Genomic DNA, 19,294 nt, shown 5'->3' with positions numbered 1-19,294 from the left:
GCAGTATAGCTTTCAGCAGCTCAGTGGTGTTAAACATACTTCCTGACTGTAATAGAAAATCATTATCTTATCTGGCTACAGGAAGATGAAATAGTAATACAGGCACAGATCCACTACGGGTTGACACACCACCTCGCAGACACCATGACCCTGGTCTGTTGAGTTTATTCTATAGTAAAACTAAATATGGCATAAGATATTTTAAGTCTTGTTAATTGGAGTCTGGGACCCTGCAAAAAATACCATCCTCAAAAAACAGTTAAGGAAATATAGTTATATTATAAATGATTAAGCGATATGAATGGGAAAATTAATAAAGCAAGGGCTTATTTAATTACACATGACACGGAATCAATGACTCTGGTGTAATTTTAACGAATTTTAAATGTAAACATGCCACCTGAGTTACATCTCAAAATGCTTAATAATACAGTTGTTTTGTACAATTTTGTCGGGTTTTTCATGTTAAAAATTGAGTGTAGAAAATACTTAAAATAATGAAAAACATCTTTATTGCACTTTTGCCTTCCATTACAAACTCAAGGCCAAGACCTTTTTATCTATATACATATGTTCTTACTAAACTATAAATGTTGTAAAGCCAAAATATTTTCATTTAATTAAATATCATCAAAGATTTCATATCGAATGTTAGAATTGTATACAAATAATACATATGTATATATTTATTCCGCCAGCGAGTCTCAAATCAGTACCCAGCTCCATAAAGTATGACCAGATTCTGTTGTTTTCCGATAAAACCACGCAGCAAAATTATATCTTCCATAAATTAATGAATGTTTGTTTGTTTGTTTCATTTTACGCCTTTTTCCAACAGTATTTCAGTCATATAGGCGGGTAGTCTCCTAACCATCGTTCCTGGAGAGTTACACCAGTACTAGACTACCTTCCTCCGCTCTAAACTACCAAAGCATCTCCCGGGGATCGAAATTAATGAAACTTGTAAACTTTCGGCTGTCCACCTTTCATTGATTGATATACTTTTCATATACTATGAAATAATATAATCATTAAATACACACATAAAAACAAACACATTTTATATTAGCTATGTTAAGAGACAACATATATGAAAAGTAGCTAATGCAAGAGTTTAATTTCTTCCTTGTCCCTAAGATTAGCATTGTGTGAGAGAGGAATGCATCGTTTATCACAAATTAAAACACTAACAAATGAAAGAAATAGATGGGTATAATCGAGCAAAATATAAAATAAAATAAAAAAACTACAAAATATGTATAAAAAAATAAAATTAAAAATTAAATTTGAGAATTTAAAAATTCAATCCATTCAAACAATAATTTAGATAAAAAAAAGAGGAATGAAAACAATTTGAAGTTTTTGTACATTAAATCAACTGTTAATCAGCCTGAAAACACGAAAAAGTAGACATTGAGATAAGTCTTATGAATATTTAATCCTACTCTCGGAGTTATTTTCTTAACCAAAAACTTAGTACAGTAAGATTAGAAATACCTCGATTAATAAAGTTTATTTGAATTAAAACCAGAATGTACGAAATCTGAAAACAAATTAGTGTGAATTTAATTAAGCTAAAGTGAGGTAACGGTGACATTTCACTTACCTAAGGACTAAGTATACATTACTACTTAAGTATACATTACACTTACACAACATTTCTAAAATTCCGGGTATCAATAGTGACCACTAAGTATACATTACACTTATACAACATTTCTAAAATTCCGGGTATCTATAATGACCACAGTAGAAAAAGACATGATTGTCTGATCACAAACAAAAGAAACTAAACTTTGATCTAGTGCTACAATTATTGAAGTAAAGTAATGCAACGAAATATAGTCTGTGAAATAAGAAACGATATTGCCTATATTTCTGTAAAATCAGAAGCAATATTTGCTTTATTGATATTTACAATCAGTACTTTTATACAAATGTGATCCTTATAGATTTAAATAATGTTTTAAAGTTAAGATGCAGAATTGAACCAGAAAGTCGGAGCACAATAAAATGACATTAAATTAAAGACATGACTAGTCAATATAGAAACACAGGTTGTATCTTTTTCTATAAAGTCTGGAATAAGCCTTTTGTACAAGTAATAGCTGTATCTATATTTTAACGATGCATATGACTGAGATAACAAAATTAGCATTAAGGTTTAACTCGTTGCTCAGGTCAGATGCAAAAAATTGGTTCAATGTCAGTTCAAACTAAATGTGATAGTTTCTAAGCCTACTGGATGTCTTTTTATTGTGACACCATGTCCTCTAACGTGTTCCTGTATGTTTGAATTATATGTGAAAGGCTTCGATTTTGCAGAATCCGATCCAATTTTATTATCATTTTTCGGAAAATAAAAGTGTATACGTAAAGTTTCAGATATATCGATTGGATTTTTGAAAGAAATTTCATTATCTTGCTTTTTATAATCAGAAATGACTGTTCCATTTAAAATTACTTTTTTGACATCTCCCACAAATGTTCCAGAGACGGATTTTATTTTAACAGATTTACTGCTTATGTGACAATATGCGAAATTACTTGACGTTGGACGAACAGAATCAGTACCCCCTTCTATTTCCAAAAAGCAACCGCCGAATATTCCATCACTTTTATCCTGTCGCTGTAGATATTGCTTTAGGTTTATCGTAACTTGTATCCCTGATCTTTTGTCTTTTATGAAATTTTCCACATGAGACGATGGGAACGAGCCTTCTGTTGCTATATACGGATACAAATTCAATAACTCTTCCTTGGTTAGTATGTTAGCCGGATGAACAATTTTGGCAAAGTCTTCTATCGGCTTAATCGGAAATCTAATCTGAAACAATGCTTCTCCAAGTTGATCACGCAAATTGTGTTCAACTGTGGGGTTGCTCTTGTTATCACGGTTGTGTGTTGCCCATCTAACCGCTGCTTTAAATACATCAACTTCATTGCATAATAATTCCTCTCTTTTAATAACATTCATCAACGATGCAAATGCTATTTCTAAAAAGCCTGGCGATGCAAAGACTTCTTCTGCGTTTTCAATAATAAATGATAGACATCTCTCCTGTAGGGGTTTTAGTTCGTACATGATGGCTTCCTCATTGACCTGACAGACATTATTCACGTCAAGGCTATTTCCAAGAAATTCGGAGCATTTTTCAACAAGACCTGGTAAATGGTACTTTTATGCTGTATACAAACAAGGATAAACATTTTCCATGTCAATCTCTGGCTTGTCGTTGTAGACAAATATGAAAAAATAACAGAAGAACTCAAAATGTCGTATAAAGTACATCTAAGTTACGTCTCTAGAATTGATTAAAAAGTAGCATGTATTGTTGCATCTTTGTTATAAGTACATGCATTTTGTCAACTGAAATGAACGATTTGAAATAGAGGTCTTATTTCCGAGAGTAAAGTTTTAGTCTATAAAGATAGTTCTCGCATTTCTACCTTAAAAATAATTAGACGTAGGGCACACTATTGGGCGCAATTATATCAATATCTGAACTATTATTTTAGATTGTAAAGTTATCATGCTCAACATTATGTTCTAAACATTTTGTTTGCTATATTCACCTTAAAACAGTCTTCATCACGTCCGGTTCAACATCTTCAATTAACACCGTTTCTCCTCCTTCTGCAAGAGAACCATAAAACATGGCTTCAAACACTTTACTGCGCATGCTTAGTATAATTTTATGAACCGGAATTTTCACACTTTTATCTGTGCTGAAGGTAAAGCTCATGTCTGAAAGATGTTTTGAGAGACAAAGGTGCGATAAACATTGCGAAACGGTACTTGTTTCCCTGCAGTATATTCCGTGTGACCTGTGAGAAAAGAAGTATACATAGTCTTTAGCCATCCTAATCAAGATATGCTTTATACAAAAAGCATTGTCTTCGCGAGTACAAGTAAGGAAAAAATATCAAAAAAACGATCAGATGCTCAATAGGTAGAGCATTGGACTGTGAATCGGGCGAAACGAGTTCGATTCCCAGACGTGGCAGGTAACTTTCCTCGTGGTTGAAAATAAAATCTTTTATACGGTAATTCGCATTGTATCTCTGCTCTAGCATGTACATTGCGATAGGGGAAGCAACTAATACTGGTAAACTGTTTTACATCCTGCCCAAGAACGATGTGGAGCCTGAACTGTTCTCTAGTAAATTTAATGTGGCTTACTGCCGTGATCCGGAGTGAAAACTACCAACACCAACACCAAATATTAGAATGTTCGGCAATTGGAGGGGGAGCTCGAGCCAATTGTGCCCCCTATTCAACGAATCCATATCTTAGCATTTGAATCTATTAAAATAATACCTTTCTTTTCCTAAATAGGGAGGTGGTTCATTTGACGATCTACCAGCATCATCAGTCATCTTAGCCTTTTTGACAGATCTGTTACAAACAAAAACAAAATAAATAAAATAAAACATGTAAAAAGATATAGATATAAATAAATAAATAAATAAATAAATAAATAAATAAATAAATAAATAAATAAATAAATAAATAGAATAATGAATAAATAAATAGAAAAATAAATACAAAGTAAATAAATAAAAGTGAAAATAAAATAAAATAAATAAGTAAATATAAGAAAAATATCAGCAACATCAAAAGAAATGAGAGCCCCCCCCCCCCAAAAAAAAGCAAAAAAGAAAAAACAAAACATTAATTTCTCAGTTAAATATACCGTTTAGTCATCCGAAAATAATTAAAGCTTCTTAACGCTTAAACTCTGAGAAATCAACAGGTTTTGACTACTTATTAAATGAATGTTTTAAATGATGTTCTTGGACAACTCATTCTAAATAATCTTTTTAATAAAATATTTGATTTAAGTTACTTTAAACGGAAGGCTTTATTGTTCCATTTCAGTAAAAAGGTTAGAAAATGGCCCAAGTAATTATAGAGGACTAATTTTACTTTGGTAAATTATTTACAAAATTTGTAAATGATTGATTAAAAATTTGGACAGAAAAATTATCAGGTCTATATTGAAGCTCAATGGTTTAATAAGACAAATTTGGGAACTGTCGATAGTATTTTTGCTTTCCATGGCCTTATTACGTATATGTTGAATATCAATAAGAAACTATATGCTGGGTTTGTAGATTTTACTAACGTCCGGGCTTTTGAATATTTAATTCGAGATATTATATGATTTAAATTTAGTAGATATGGTGTAAGAGGTAAAATGCTAGACGTTATTTAATCAATGTTCGAAATGTGCGGTTTAGATTAAAATATCAAAATGTTTTGATTCTGTGTAAGGCGCCCACAAGAGGAGTCTTGATCACCTTTTTTTTCGCCATGTATCTTAATGGCACAGAAGACTATTTTGTCATGAATGCATTGCATGAGTTTATTTAGGTTTCTTTATATTTTTTACTTTTATATGCAGATGTTTTTTTGTAAAATTACTGTGGTAAGTGGAAATTAAATGTTTATATTAAGAAAAGTACAATTATGATTTTCAGAAAATACAGTCTAAGGCATAACAGTCTTTAAAAGTCTTTACAACTGGTGTTTTTTTAATACTGCTTTTAAAACACTATTTGGTCAGGCTTTGAAGGCAGTATAGAAATTACAACTAGATTTGATTGTAATCCCATGTATAACTTTTAAACGTAAACTAGACTTTTTTTGATAAATTAATCTCACCAATTTTGATCTATGCTTCAGAGGTTAAGGATACAAATGATTGTTGTAAATTAGAAAAGTTCATTTAATGTTTGTAAAAAAATGTAAGACGTCAAAGTACAAACTTAGAACAATTTAATTTATGGCGAACAAGGAAGAACCAGTTTGAAATGCAAAAGAATTGTAAGTGTTATAAAATATTGGCTTAACATTTTACAGCTTAAAGATGAAAAATATGTAAAAACAGTTTGATATATTGTGCAGGGAGTTACATGTAAGATATAACGAAGAACAGGTGTTAGAAGTGTTAGATTTATTACAGTCACTTGGTTTTAATGATGTATGGTTATCTCAAGGTGTAGAGAATATCAATGTTTTTTATTAGATTTGTAAAACAAAGATAAATTGATGTTTTTGTCCAAAATTGTTTTTTTTTAGAATTAAATGATTCAACTTGGCTCGTTCTTCTGTATTATTTGCATATTCTAAATTTCAAAAGTACTTAAACTGTTTTAATATTGAAACCTTTAGATATTCACTGTCCCGGCTTAGAGTTTCTTTGAAAAGACTTGAGATTGTAACTGGCAGGAGGAAAAACCTAGTGTTATATCGTTTGATAATAGGAAAATGAATAGAAGATGAATTAACTTAAGTTTAGAATGTTCGCTATCTGCTGATATACGAAAGCAAAAAAAAAATAAAATCATTTTTGGAAAAGGCCAAAGATGCCTAAATTTATTGCATTTAATAAACTGAATGAAATAGAAATAGAAATAAGAGACTTATTTATGTATATCTTTAAAGCATTCGATGTCCGAAACACTATTCTTTCCATTGAATCAAGAGTTTGTCCCAGACGCTGTTTGTCTTTTTTTGTGTTAACACCCTCATTGATAGGATGTTATTTGTCCTTATCAGTATTATAACTTGAGATATGTTGAAATTTGTGTCACAATGTGATTGTGGATTCTATTCTTAGTTAATATATTCTTACTACTAAAATACTGTTAAACTAAATACTTATATATGTTTTTTTAAAGTATTGACATTGATCATTTGACTATTTGACTGTATTATATGCTTATTTGTTATACGCACTGTGTACGCATTGGCATATTGCCTAGATGTATTTTGAAATAAACTCTAGAAACCCTTTTAATCAGAAAAAATAGACTAAACAAAGTAATCACAATTATAAACAGTTAAATTATATTTCTATATCTTTCTGACATACAACAAGAAAACAATTGCATCATTTATCATGCATCACACATTAACGGTGTCGTTGTACATTTATCTGTCAATCAGCCATGACAAGGTGTAAATAACGGTGACAACGAAATTGTGATTAATTTTGATATAATGCTTTATAGACATTAATTACATCGGCAAATGCTTTATTTACAGCAGTATATGAAGTGTCTTATAACTTATGATAAGCTCTAATCGAGTATGATATAAACAAATATTTCCATTTGATTTAAAGGGGTATATTAAGATCTGACGTAATATTCTTTATAGTATAATTTATTATAAATGTGAGTTCTCCTTTCTAAAATAATATATCCGGATAAAAATTATATCGTGATATATCTGGATAAAACATATGGAAATTACACAAACGAGCGATAAACAGAAAATAGGAAAATTGAAAAAAAAATGAAAAGCACAAACTTTCTAAATTTTAATAATTGTAAATTTAATATTCTACTTATTATAATTAGTATGTCGTAGGTAACACAATCTTATATAACGTAACTATTGCCAACAAAATAAACTTACCTTTCAGAATTAGCCATTACACTGATTATCTGTTTCTAAATTTAGCTTATAAATCATATCTACTTTTGTAATAAAACCGGTTTTGATATTCAAACCTAACTATTAACAACTAATCAATCAATATCCAATTACTCAACATTGTCGAAGTTTTAAAAGGGTTATTTCGTATTGATTAAGGCTTTTGAAATGTAACTATTATAAAGTAAACAGGAGCTCCGTTCTGTCCTATCATACTTCTTACACAGCATTAAGTAAATTTCAAATAAAATTTTCAACTAATGATTGCGTATTTTTCGAAAATAAAGCATGAAAAGAATCAATGAATTATCAGAAAAAATGAACGATACAATGTTGGGAAGGAAATTAATTTTAGGATCAAAATTAAATGGTAAAGTAGAACACTGCAAGTCGGATGTATCGCCTTGTCAACAGTTTAGCTGTTAGTTAGGCAGTTTCTTCTTGTAAATAGGTTAGTTATAAGCACTGTTTTTGCAATATACATGTATCTTTAACTTTAGTAACAATGTTACGCCAGGATTACTTAAACTGTTAGATTATCAAAAATAAAATCATAAAATGGAAAGGTTCTACACTGACAGATCAAATGAAGGACTCTGTGACAGTTTTTGTGCACTGCACTTCCGGTCAATGAAAAGAGCTTGCATATCGATTTGGAGACAATCAAACTTATAGTGTTCAAATTATGGTCAGGACAAGCCTGAAGTATGAAAATTAACAAAGGGCAATATTTGAACAATAATGAAGTGCAAAGTACAAGTTTTTGTGCACTGCAATTGTTCGTAATAAGATCCACCATCCTATTAAGTTTCAAGTCAATAGCTTTTAAAAAGTAGGATAATTGGCCGGTACACAAATAAAGTATGAAAATAAATAAGAAAAATAATAAGGTACCGAGTACCGGTTCTTGTGCACTGCACTTTTTCTCAATGAGATCTATCAACCTATGAAGTTTCATATCCATAGATTTTATACTTAAGGAGAAATAGCCTGGAAAATAAAGTATGAACATTAACAAAGGGCAATAACGCAAAGCGAATGAATTGCAGAATATAAATTATTGTACACGGCACTTTGTCAAACTGAAGTTTCAAGTCAATAGCTTTTAAAGTGTTGAGATTTTGCCCGATGATATTTAAAGTATAAAAATTAACAAAGGGCAATAACTAAAAAAATCATAAGGTACTAAGTACTGGTTCATGTTTACTACACTTGTCCTCAACGAGATCTTGTATCCTATGAAGTTTCAAGTCCTTAACTTTTACAGTTTGGGAGAAATGGCCCGAACAGAAAAAAGTATGAAATTAACAAAGGGTAATAACTCGAATAATATGTGCAGGGTAACGATTCTTATGCAATGCACTTTAGGTAATTAAAAAAGGCATGCATACCAAGTTTGGAGTAAATCTTTTTTTCAAGGCGACACAAAAAGAAATTGCTTGTTTTCATAAGTTCAGCTTGGAAAATAAATAGCGAAGAATAATGTTTTTAAACATGGCCAAAAGACTTTCTCTCTGTTTCTATATTATAATCGGTCTTTATTTCAGTAATGACTACAGGTACTTTTATATAATTCTTACCGATGTTGTTTTTTTTCTAATGGAATTGGATAAGTCTTTCACTTTTACCGATAATTAAGTGTCCTTTCTGACTACAATTTACAAAAATGCAATCCCTCATTAACTTTCAAAACGGCAAGACTGAAAATGTTACAGGCTTGGTTTGATTAAACCTAGTCATGGACGGTATAAGAATCTGCAAGCTAAAGTATGCTAAATTAACTGACATAGAATTTTGGGAGGAAATCAGAAATTATAAAGCATGCTTATCACAGATAAGACGTAGAAAGGCAAACAAGTCAGACAACATATCTTAAAGGTGATTAAACAGTATTCAAGAGGAATTCTGGAAGAATCAAAGTAGAAGAAAGTTCATATAGAAGAAACTAACAATAAAATAAACATTTACACATGACAACAATGTCGTGCTGAACGATCACCAAGGATAAAAAATATAACAGCTTTGATTATACATATATATATACATAATACTGAGTTGGCAGTTAAATAGATAAAAAAAGGAAATCCAAAATGGCAAAATTGAACATGGTGCAGGCTTGAATGTTTGATCATATTTATAGACGGTACTGAAATATGCAAGCTACAGTTTATAAGACAAGAATCTGCAAGAAAAAAAACCCGGAAAATTAGATTTGTATTACAATTTGTGTTGATATTATGAATCAGAAAAAAAGCTAAGGTAATACTATTGTTGATAAATGTTTCTCAAATTTCCATTTTCAGCACTATTGTAGCACCTTAGAACTCTCCAAAATGCACCAAATTGTCTATTGGTTTCAAAATTCTTCGATGGAGCGTGTATCCAGGTTATTTCACGAATCCACAGTGTAACTAGTCTAGCTACGCCTCTGATTAAAGTGGTCAAGTACTTTAACCAATATAATTATATAGATACAGTTTTGAGCATTGTTAGGGGAAGAGTGTTACAGGCGTATTTGGAAATATATACATTTTGACTACATATTATTTAAAAATCATGTTTTCAACAAAACAGGAAAACATAACCGTACAGGATAAAAAGATAATGAAAGTACAACAACCAAAACAAACAGTTCGGTTTGAGCTCACGTTCAATGAAATTTCCGTTTTCTCATTGAAAGTAATTTCTTTCTAGAAATGGGATTTTGCATTAGGCATTAACTTATAAGTTAAATATAATTTAAAGATACATAGTCACTACCAATTTCAGCAGGAATAGTATAGAGGAACTGTTGACATAAGAGACGAATATAGATAAGTGCGAAAACGATATTGGAATTATTTGTTAAAAAGAATGTGAATTAACTGAAAGTAAATTCATTTAATTTTAAATAAAATTTCAATGTTTGGCAATTTGTAAAAAGATATTCTATGAAAAGTATATGACAGACAATTTGGACAAAGTTTACATATTCTGTAGATAAACCGTGTAATAAATGGATTTTTTAAACCAATAAACGTGGAATATATTAATTGACAGATTGTTTCACTGACTTTGTAACAAAGTGCTGGAGATCTAGTCATGTCGTAACAAAAACCTGCACTTGCATTTTATTAAGATGGAATTACGTCAACAAACAGTTTCTTTACTATGAATTCATTGTGGTTTTACATTATTTAAGGTTTTATGACGAAAAGGGACCTCGTAGAAGAGGATTAAAATCTAATCGGTCAGATACATTATAACAAACAACAATCGTTGTCAGGACCTAGTGGTACATGGTGTCCTAATTCATATAAACGTAAGATTGATAACCTGTCGGCTCTCTTAACAATTGTTTAAGGTGCTAAACACATTAGCAAGAAGATGCAAACGAATTTTCTAGCGTCGCCAGAAAGGGGTTTACAGGAACGTTGCTGGAAGCTGTGTTATTGCTCTAAGCAAATGTAAGCATTTGATGCAGACAGAAAGATAACCAACTTGAAGTGCACGCTAAGAAAATGTACTACGAATCTATTCTATTGAATAGGTATATATTATATAGCGATTGATAGTGGAAGACCTACGATGCGTTTTTATTTTCAATTTTTAAAACTTGCTATTGATATCTTGTTTGCTTTTAAGAAAATGCTACTGTTTTCTAAAGCTACACAACAAAAACGTTTCGTTTTTGTACATTTGCAAACGCCGTTAATCATACATTAAGCAAGATACCAATAAGGACGACAACATAAGATGATTTGTTTTCGACTTTTGCCTTATTTAGAGCAAATCATAATATTTATTTATTATTATAAACAAAAAATTCTTCTACGGATCGTTTATTGACTCGTGTCCAAAAAATCGTAATTAATTTGTATGTCTGTCTCGTCTTGTTTCAGACTTGTCACACTTTTAATACTATTATATGATATTAATTGAGCTTAATATGCCATATGTTGTAGAGCAAATAGGATGAGCAAACATAGAAATGGACACAATAGATGCAACTTAAAATCAGTTGTTTAATTCCTTGGAGGACAAACTTGATTAAGAACTGATCCGACTACAGTAATGACACTACCATTGAATACGGAAACAAACATACTAGTAAAATAAAAGAAAACAACACAAAAATAATCATTCTTCTGCAAAAATACTCATTCATATGTATGTATTACAAATTACAATAACAAGTATTGAATATATACTAAATTACTAGAGTCCGCGCTGGCGTAGGTTTGAATTAAACGTGTTCTATGTATCAAACTGCAGCGTGACCATTGTTTTTACTAATTTATTACAAATTTTACATTAAAGATGACATGAAAAGCATTGAAAACCAACGGCCTTACTTTGCATAAGAACGAAAGTTTATATATGTCTTTTTTCACGGAAAGTATTCAGTGATATTATTATCTTTCATTGAATAATTGATTTTTTTATCAAAAAATTTAGATAAAAATGTATATAACATAGTACACAATTTATGTCACTCAATACTAACATTAAGATAGAGATCATGATTAAAAAATTACAACAATCGAAGTATTTATATATTTGTCTATAAAACGGATACAGAAATTGATCAAAGCTTTAAAACATGAAAAAGACTTAAGTCTGTAACATATATTGTATCTAATTATTCAATAATGAAACGACTGCCTACACCAAAAAATATTTCACCATTTTGTTTCAAAGAAAGTTGCCGCAAATGAAAAAAAAACTTGTACAGCTGCAAAATGTTAAGTGGATTATTCAATATTTGTCTGTAATCAGTATTATAGAGACAGATAAATCTACGAAAAGGTAAAACTTTTGGTTTACTGTTCCTGAAATACCTCCAACAATGTTTCATGTCTCCATCAGATGTAACTTTTCAGCAGATAAAGTGTTTTCATTATGTGGAATAGTTGCTGCTTTTTACCAAGAAAAAAACGTTTTTCACATAATTTGAATAATATGACCCAAACAGTTAAAGTAAATAGAATTATCCATTTTTAAATGCAGGGCATTTTTAACTTTTAAATGTTGTATTATTTAAGAAATGTAATGGATTCCGTCCCAGTAGGAAATTGCACAAGGGTGAAACAATTCTGATTGAAGTTAGAAATTTCAGGATAAAACATTTCCAATTCTTCTTCGTAATCATCAAGAGTATAACATGTTCTTCCTCTATTATTCTGGATGAACTGAACAATTTTCCCGTCCGACATTTCAATCGGTGTTTCAAAAAGTATCTTATTTCCCATAACTTTATAGCCTGTGACATTTATTCCTTGGTGAGTTATTCTTTTGACGTTCCTTGCAAACTTGCCAGTAATAGATTTCAGCATGAGAGAATTTTTGTTAAGTTTAAAAGTTAAACTTTTGTCATTAAATAATATCTCGTCTTCGTCAAGTTCACACATTAAATCCTCCACCTCAACATCTTGATGGAAAGTATTGTACCTGTCTCCGTGTGATGTGCACTGAACTTGCAATGAATAACCATTGTTGTTGACTCCTCGATATCGCTTGGAATTGACATGTTTCCTAAGATCAACTGTGAAGGTAGCTCCAGATCTGTTCTCATGTCTGAATGTTCCCAAAGGTGTTGACCCTTTAGTTGCGTTATACTGGTATAACATCAAAAGCTCTTCTTTGGTCAGTATTCCGGACGGGGCAACTACTTGCGCAAACTTTTCAATCGGTATTATCGGAAATCGTATCTGAAACACTGCTTCTTCAAGTTGACTGCGCATATTTTCTCCAATCTTGGACTTCTTGTTGACCTCACACTTGTGTTCTGCCCATCTCATTGCTGCTGTAAATACATCAATTTCATCGCTCGCTAATTCTTCACTTTTGAGAACATTTAACAATGTTACTTGTGATAAACTTAAAAAGCCTGGTGACGAAAATACACTTGTTGCGTTATCCACGATGAATGCAAGGCATCTTTCTCGTAGAGGTTTCATTTCATAAAAGACGGCGTGTTCATGGACCTGACAGACATTATTCACGTCGATGTTGTTTTCAAGAAATTCTGAACATTGTATAACAAGACCAGACAAGTTGTACTTTTTTGCAGTGTACAAGCAAGGTAATACATTGTCTCCGTTTATCGTTGGCTCATCGTCGTAAACAAACCTGGAGGGAAAAGTATCATAGGTCATTTTCATTATATTTTTATTAGAATGAAAATCTTTCATCTAATCATAATTAGTTGTAGAAAATGGTAATAAATTAGATGTGACAATACACTAAACTGTAGTTAATATACAAAAATCTATTATTAATACTAAAATTTCTTCACCACGTTATTAACAGTATTATAAACAAAAGTGTTAAAGCATTCAAAAGTGTGTGCACTTTACGTACTTTAATACAGTCTTCATAACCTCAGGTTCTATATCCTCAATTGTAACTGTTTTCCCTCCCTCTGAAAGTGAACCAAAAAACATGGCTTCAAAAACAGCACTCCGCATGCTCAGTACTAATTTATGGGCCGGAAGTTTTACATCTCTATAGGCGCTGAAGGTAAAGTTGATGTCTGAAAGTTGTTCCGAAAGACAAAGATGTGACAAGCATTGTGCGGCTGTCCTTGTGTCTCTCCAATTAATGTCAGGGGACCTGTTAATATTGAAATATCAAATCAAAGAATTTCATTCCATTGATGATAAAATGGTCCCTTAACTCGATTGAAATACGTTTATAGCGTATATTTGAATAAACATCTCAAATATCTCAAATTACAAAAGCTTTACTGAAAGAAGCACTCAAAGGAAATCAATGGTAACATAAGTGATAAAATCTATATATTGATTCCTTGTTAATATAACATTTCATTGTACTTATGTTCTTTGTTGTTAACTATATGATTAAATAGATGATGTTTTCTGATTTACCAAACTTTTATATTCTTATAATATTACGTTCTTGAAGCTATAATACCTTTCAATTCTCAGGTTAGAGAATGCTGCTGAAGGAGCCTTCTTGACAGTGCAAGGACGACAATATGCCATTTTTGCCTGAACTGAAATTAGGGAAATGATTTAGTACTTTTTGCCGTTCTTTTCTTCAGTGTGATAAATATGTCTTTTTACAAGTAGTGTTTTATGTTGTTCTTGAATTGAGACATAAATGATGGAAATGATGAAGGGCCAATATATACTTTGATATGATATGTATAAAAACTTAATGTTGAGATGCTCAAAGAACTGAAAGAGATTTCCACGACCAAGTGGACAAGGTCGATGAGCTCGAATCACATGTCCATCGCCGTTATTGGTTATAATCACAAAACATACCAATGTTGTGCACAGACGATTGATGGTGCTTCTCAGAACCCCGCACTTATGCTCAAATGGGCCCTTGTCGCAATCATTTTACAGTAAAAGGTAGAACGCTTTCCTTTAGTCATGATATGTACTCAACTTGTAATCATAGACAACATTTCAAAACAGACAATATTTAAAATATGGTTTCGGACAAAGGGAAGGTCTTTCAGATATCATATGTTCCGCTCAAAGTTCTTGCTTTAGGATGATGTAATTCATAAATTGAGAACGTTCAAGGATGTCGTAAGGTTACGTTTGAGGAATGTTATGAATTTATTAACTGAATATAATTAAATATGTTTGAAACCTAATACAGACACTATAGCAGTGCGTTTTATTAAAATATGACATAACGTTAAATTGTTATGTCATTTTAGTCTTTACAATGCATAGTTTTTAGGGATTTTGTGTCATAACTGGTATACACACTGAATCAAATTTCACTCGTATATTCTGAGACGGATCTTGGGAGCATATCAAATCTACCAATGTGAACGTTTTGAGTTTAATAACGATATTTATAAAGCATTTAAGTACTCTGAATAATCAATTTGCATGGATCTATCATTCAAAAAGCTATACATTATTTTTTGTACACTTTATATAAAGAGTAAAGTTATGAGTTGATTTTAAAGCGTGGAAATATTGTAATTATGCAGTTTTTTTTTAAACACTAACATTCCGGAATCTCAATTGCAATGAATGTTCCCCGTTAGAGTCGACTCATTTTACTGTTATAGCCGTATAATTATTTATTAAAGTTGATATCACAATAGTGTAATACCTTTTCACAATCCGCACAAAATGATCATTTTTGTCTCATTGTCTCTTAAAATGTTTACGGTAAAAAGTCTACATTACAAAATTGTTTAGTTTGTCTAAATTTTAAAGCACATATAAGTCTAATTTTCTAGATGTTAAATGAGTTAGGATACCATGTTATCTTATGAATGAGTAGTAGTATACTGCCCCCTACAGTCCAACTCAAAACAACAGTTCTTCAAGACGACGTCAATAAATTAACTATTATATTATTAAATGTATTCATACACGTGACATATTTCAATGATTCAGGAAAAAGGAAAAAATAACAAGGTCGACTTGATGTATAAAAGTGTAACATAATATTCAAATTTCAAATTTAACGAAAAGCAAGTGGATATAATGTATTAAAGATAAACCCATGTGTTCTTTACACTATCAATATCATTACTTAATGTTTTATATTTAACTATTTCATATTTTATATCTGAATCAAAACACGCCAATTACACAAACAAACATATCACAGAAAATAGATCTAGCGAAAAGCAAGGCAAATGAAAGCTGTTTTAAACTTTCAAAATGGACATGAACCATTTGAGTTTTTATCAAATACCAGTATATCTCATATTTACGTACATTAAAAAGCATAACTACATAAATACAAAAAGAAATTACCTTTTTTATATTACCAATCGCGCAGATTGCTCCACTAATTCCTTTTAAATGTGTTTTTAATCGTGTTTTTTACAGATATGTATCCCTGTTTGTTTAAATGAATAAACTTCGACAATACTTTGTAAACTTTAGTCGGATCATAAATGTCCTTGATATTTTATTATTTTGACACTATTCAGGATTCAATATTTCACGGTTGAGAATGTTATTCAAATTTCATAAAAGGAGGTTTATTTGCGTTTATATACTTTTTTATATGAAAACCAATATGAACTTGAATGAATTATTTTCTTTTTTTCATTTCAAAGCAATTATTCATATAGCTGTATAAAAAATAAATTTTATAAAGAACGTGTTTTCAGAATTGAGGAATAAATGACATAAGTCATTGTTAAGTTGAGTATGGGACTCTACAAAGACGTATGTCATTGATCATTGAGTCCAGCACTTTTAAGTGTTGAGAATTGAGTAACGCTCAAGCTGGTGCTAGGGGCGTTTTATTTAATTTTACCCATGACAAATGGTGCTATATCAGTCAAATATATGTCATTTTTGTGTATGAAAATAAAATATAAATATGAAAGTGGGCGGAGTCAAAACTCGTATTTACTTTAAGAGACTTCTTTCTCCATCTTGTTTGTAAAAATTGATAAATAAAAAAACAAAACTTTTTGTTGAATTTTGTTTTGACAACTATCTAGAATGATAGAAAATGGTCTAGCTAAGTAAATAAATCTGAACACCAATGTCTTTCATTCAGCCATAACCGCTGTACAAACGTTTTTTTTTTAAATTTTCGTGACGTCACAATTTATCGCCAAACAGCGCGTGTAAAACAGTCAAAACAAGACTGCTTTTTCAATGACCAAACCATGGCCTCGACATTAGCGGTGGTCCATTGGTCCGAGACCACCTGATTTTGGCAAGGACCACCTAATTTTACAGGCAACTGGTCCGTTAGACCACTTGAATTTTCCAAATGGTGCACGGGTCATCTGGGAGAATGGTTATTTGGTCGAAAAACGTGTTCTATAATTGTTGTTTAAAGCCATTTCTCCGATGTACAGGTATATGTTCATTCATCTGATTAGTTCAAAAGATCTTAAGACATCCATAACATTTTATTTACACGCTAAAAGTGTAGTTAAAAAAGTAGAAAATTATTTTAATAATTAAAGTATAAAATTCATTCAAATGTCTCTAGCACTGCATTGAATTTATAACATTGTATCACTATGGGATATCGGATAAACACATGAATAATGGTGCAAACAAGGCAAAGGAAAAATTAAATATCTTTGGCTACTTTTTTAAACGATCAGAGATCCATTTTTTTCTTATTTAAAGTACTTTAAAAGGTTATAAATACTTTGTCAAAAATAAATAAATTTCAACAAACAAGCATGTATAATAAATCTGTGAGGAAGATAAGCTCAATTATAATGTAGGAATTTTTCTGTTTATCATTAAATTTTCAAAGACAAGAATATAATAACTTAATAGTTTAATTAAAAATGTTAATCTATAAAATGTAATTATTATTCTTATAAGATGTTCCAGGAAACAGCAATGAGTATTTGAATAACAGTAAGGAAATAAGTCATTCACAAATGGTTTCACTATTCCCTAACTTGAATTGCGGAAGAAGTCACTTAACCGAAGTATGAGTACTGTCACTGTCATGTATTTTTCAATGAGATAATAAATAGGATTACAATGACTTACTATCTGATCTAAGATTGAAATCGAAAATATACATGTTTTCTTCAGTTGTTATAAATCTAAAAATAAATATGTCTCTGTCACCAATTTTAAGTGTAGTTCTTCTAAATCTGAAGTTTCCTTAAAAACAACTGAGTTAAAAAAAGATGGACCACCTGTGTTCATAAAGGACGACCTGAATTTTGGATCCAGTGGTCCGGCATACCACCTGCTGAAAAAGTTAGTGTCGAGACCTGACTGTCAAAACCGATTAAATTTCACTTTTATTTCACCATAAATACTCTGTATTTTGTTTGAAAAATATAAATTGTAATAGAATAAACACACAAACATTGTATGTGTATTGAACCGCGTCACGCATCTATAAATAATCAATATATTATTGTGCGCTGTAAAATTGCAGTGGCGTAGCAAGCAAGGGGATTCGTAACCATTTTTCTTTTATAATGAAATTAAATAAAAAGGTTATTTTTTCGTGTCTTTAAAATGAAAATATAATCCATATTTCACGAAAAACGAAAGAATATCCAGTTAATAGTTTAACGGTTTAATCAAAGGAGCTCATTATTCGCCACTTTCAAAAACAAAACATAGTTTACCTTTAGAACTCGCTGAACTCGTGATTGTATTAATGATTGATTGTTCTTGTTTTATGATAAGTTCATGAAAAATGATGATAACCGAAAGTAAGCAAGTCGTGGAATAAAAAAAAAAATAATGAAAAAAAAAAAAGTCGTGGAATATCAAAAAGAATGTTAATTCGTATTAGCTGTTGTTGTACATAATAGGGTTTGACTGTGTAACGTAACATTAATTTTTCATTGTTATTAAATGCACCTTCATTAAAGGATACAATCTTAATTAATAAAACCCTTACACGTTTGAGAAATACATGAACTAGTGTTTTCAGTTACTTTACGATTGAACTAAGATATGCTGGCATTGTATAAGTAGCGTTTTATATTAAAGGTATTATCAAGAGATAAAAAACTTATATATAAAAAATTTATTAAATGAAAATCTTGAAACATCTATAAACTCTTTTGTGATACAAAAAATATAACTCACATCAATAAAACTCCCAACTAAATATTTTTAATTTCGATAACAAAACTTATTTAAAAAACAATTAGAACATCTTTTTTTCCGTAAACCACGCTGTATCGCATGTCATTTATAGATATTTGCAATGACATGAAGTAGTGCCTGTCATAGAAGAGCTATTGTAATTACCTTCCCCATTTTCAGAAAACAAATGTCACTTGGCTTCTTTCCAACATATATTGTATAAGATTTATTAGATGAGAACAAATATGAAATCTTAACCCTGTAATAACGTCACACGCAAATATTATATTACAATAAACCTTTCTTTATGGTAAAT

General features: G+C 30.7%; 2 protein-coding genes across 3 annotated transcripts; both read right to left on the bottom strand.

The window, feature by feature from the left end:
• Positions 1-1,461: 1,461 nt before the first annotated feature.
• Positions 1,462-10,242, bottom strand: LOC132758845 (BTB/POZ domain-containing protein 6-like). Its single transcript, XM_060750546.1, has 5 exons — positions 7,430-10,242; positions 4,322-4,399; positions 3,577-3,828; positions 3,302-3,305; positions 1,462-3,178 (listed from the first exon to the last, which is right to left on the bottom strand). The coding sequence occupies exons 1-5, from the start codon at positions 7,444-7,446 to the stop codon at positions 2,207-2,209; spliced, it is 1,323 nt and encodes a 440-aa protein (XP_060606529.1). The 5' UTR covers positions 7,447-10,242; the 3' UTR covers positions 1,462-2,206.
• A 941-nt stretch (positions 10,243-11,183) lies between these two features.
• LOC132758843 (BTB/POZ domain-containing protein 2-like) lies at positions 11,184-19,111 on the bottom strand. Of its 2 annotated transcripts, none has more exons than XM_060750542.1 (4): positions 16,189-16,467; positions 14,363-14,444; positions 13,790-14,041; positions 11,184-13,558 (listed from the first exon to the last, which is right to left on the bottom strand). In XM_060750542.1, exons 2-4 carry the CDS (start codon positions 14,431-14,433, stop codon positions 12,463-12,465), a joined length of 1,419 nt encoding a protein of 472 aa, XP_060606525.1. In that variant the 5' UTR covers positions 14,434-14,444; positions 16,189-16,467; the 3' UTR covers positions 11,184-12,462. The 2 variants fall into 2 exon arrangements, with proteins under 2 accessions (XP_060606525.1, XP_060606524.1); XM_060750541.1 differs by lacking the exon at positions 16,189-16,467 and adding an exon at positions 18,979-19,111 and having other exon boundaries at positions 11,186-13,558.
• Between the last annotated feature and the right edge of the window lie 183 nt (positions 19,112-19,294).

The sequence above is a fragment of the Ruditapes philippinarum genome, unplaced genomic scaffold (assembly GCF_026571515.1).
Source record: "Ruditapes philippinarum isolate M1 unplaced genomic scaffold, ASM2657151v2 ctg3548_1_1_1_1, whole genome shotgun sequence".
In the NCBI taxonomy this organism is placed as follows: Eukaryota; Metazoa; Mollusca; class Bivalvia; order Venerida; family Veneridae; genus Ruditapes; species Ruditapes philippinarum.
This window is presented reverse-complemented; position numbering and strand designations above follow the sequence as displayed.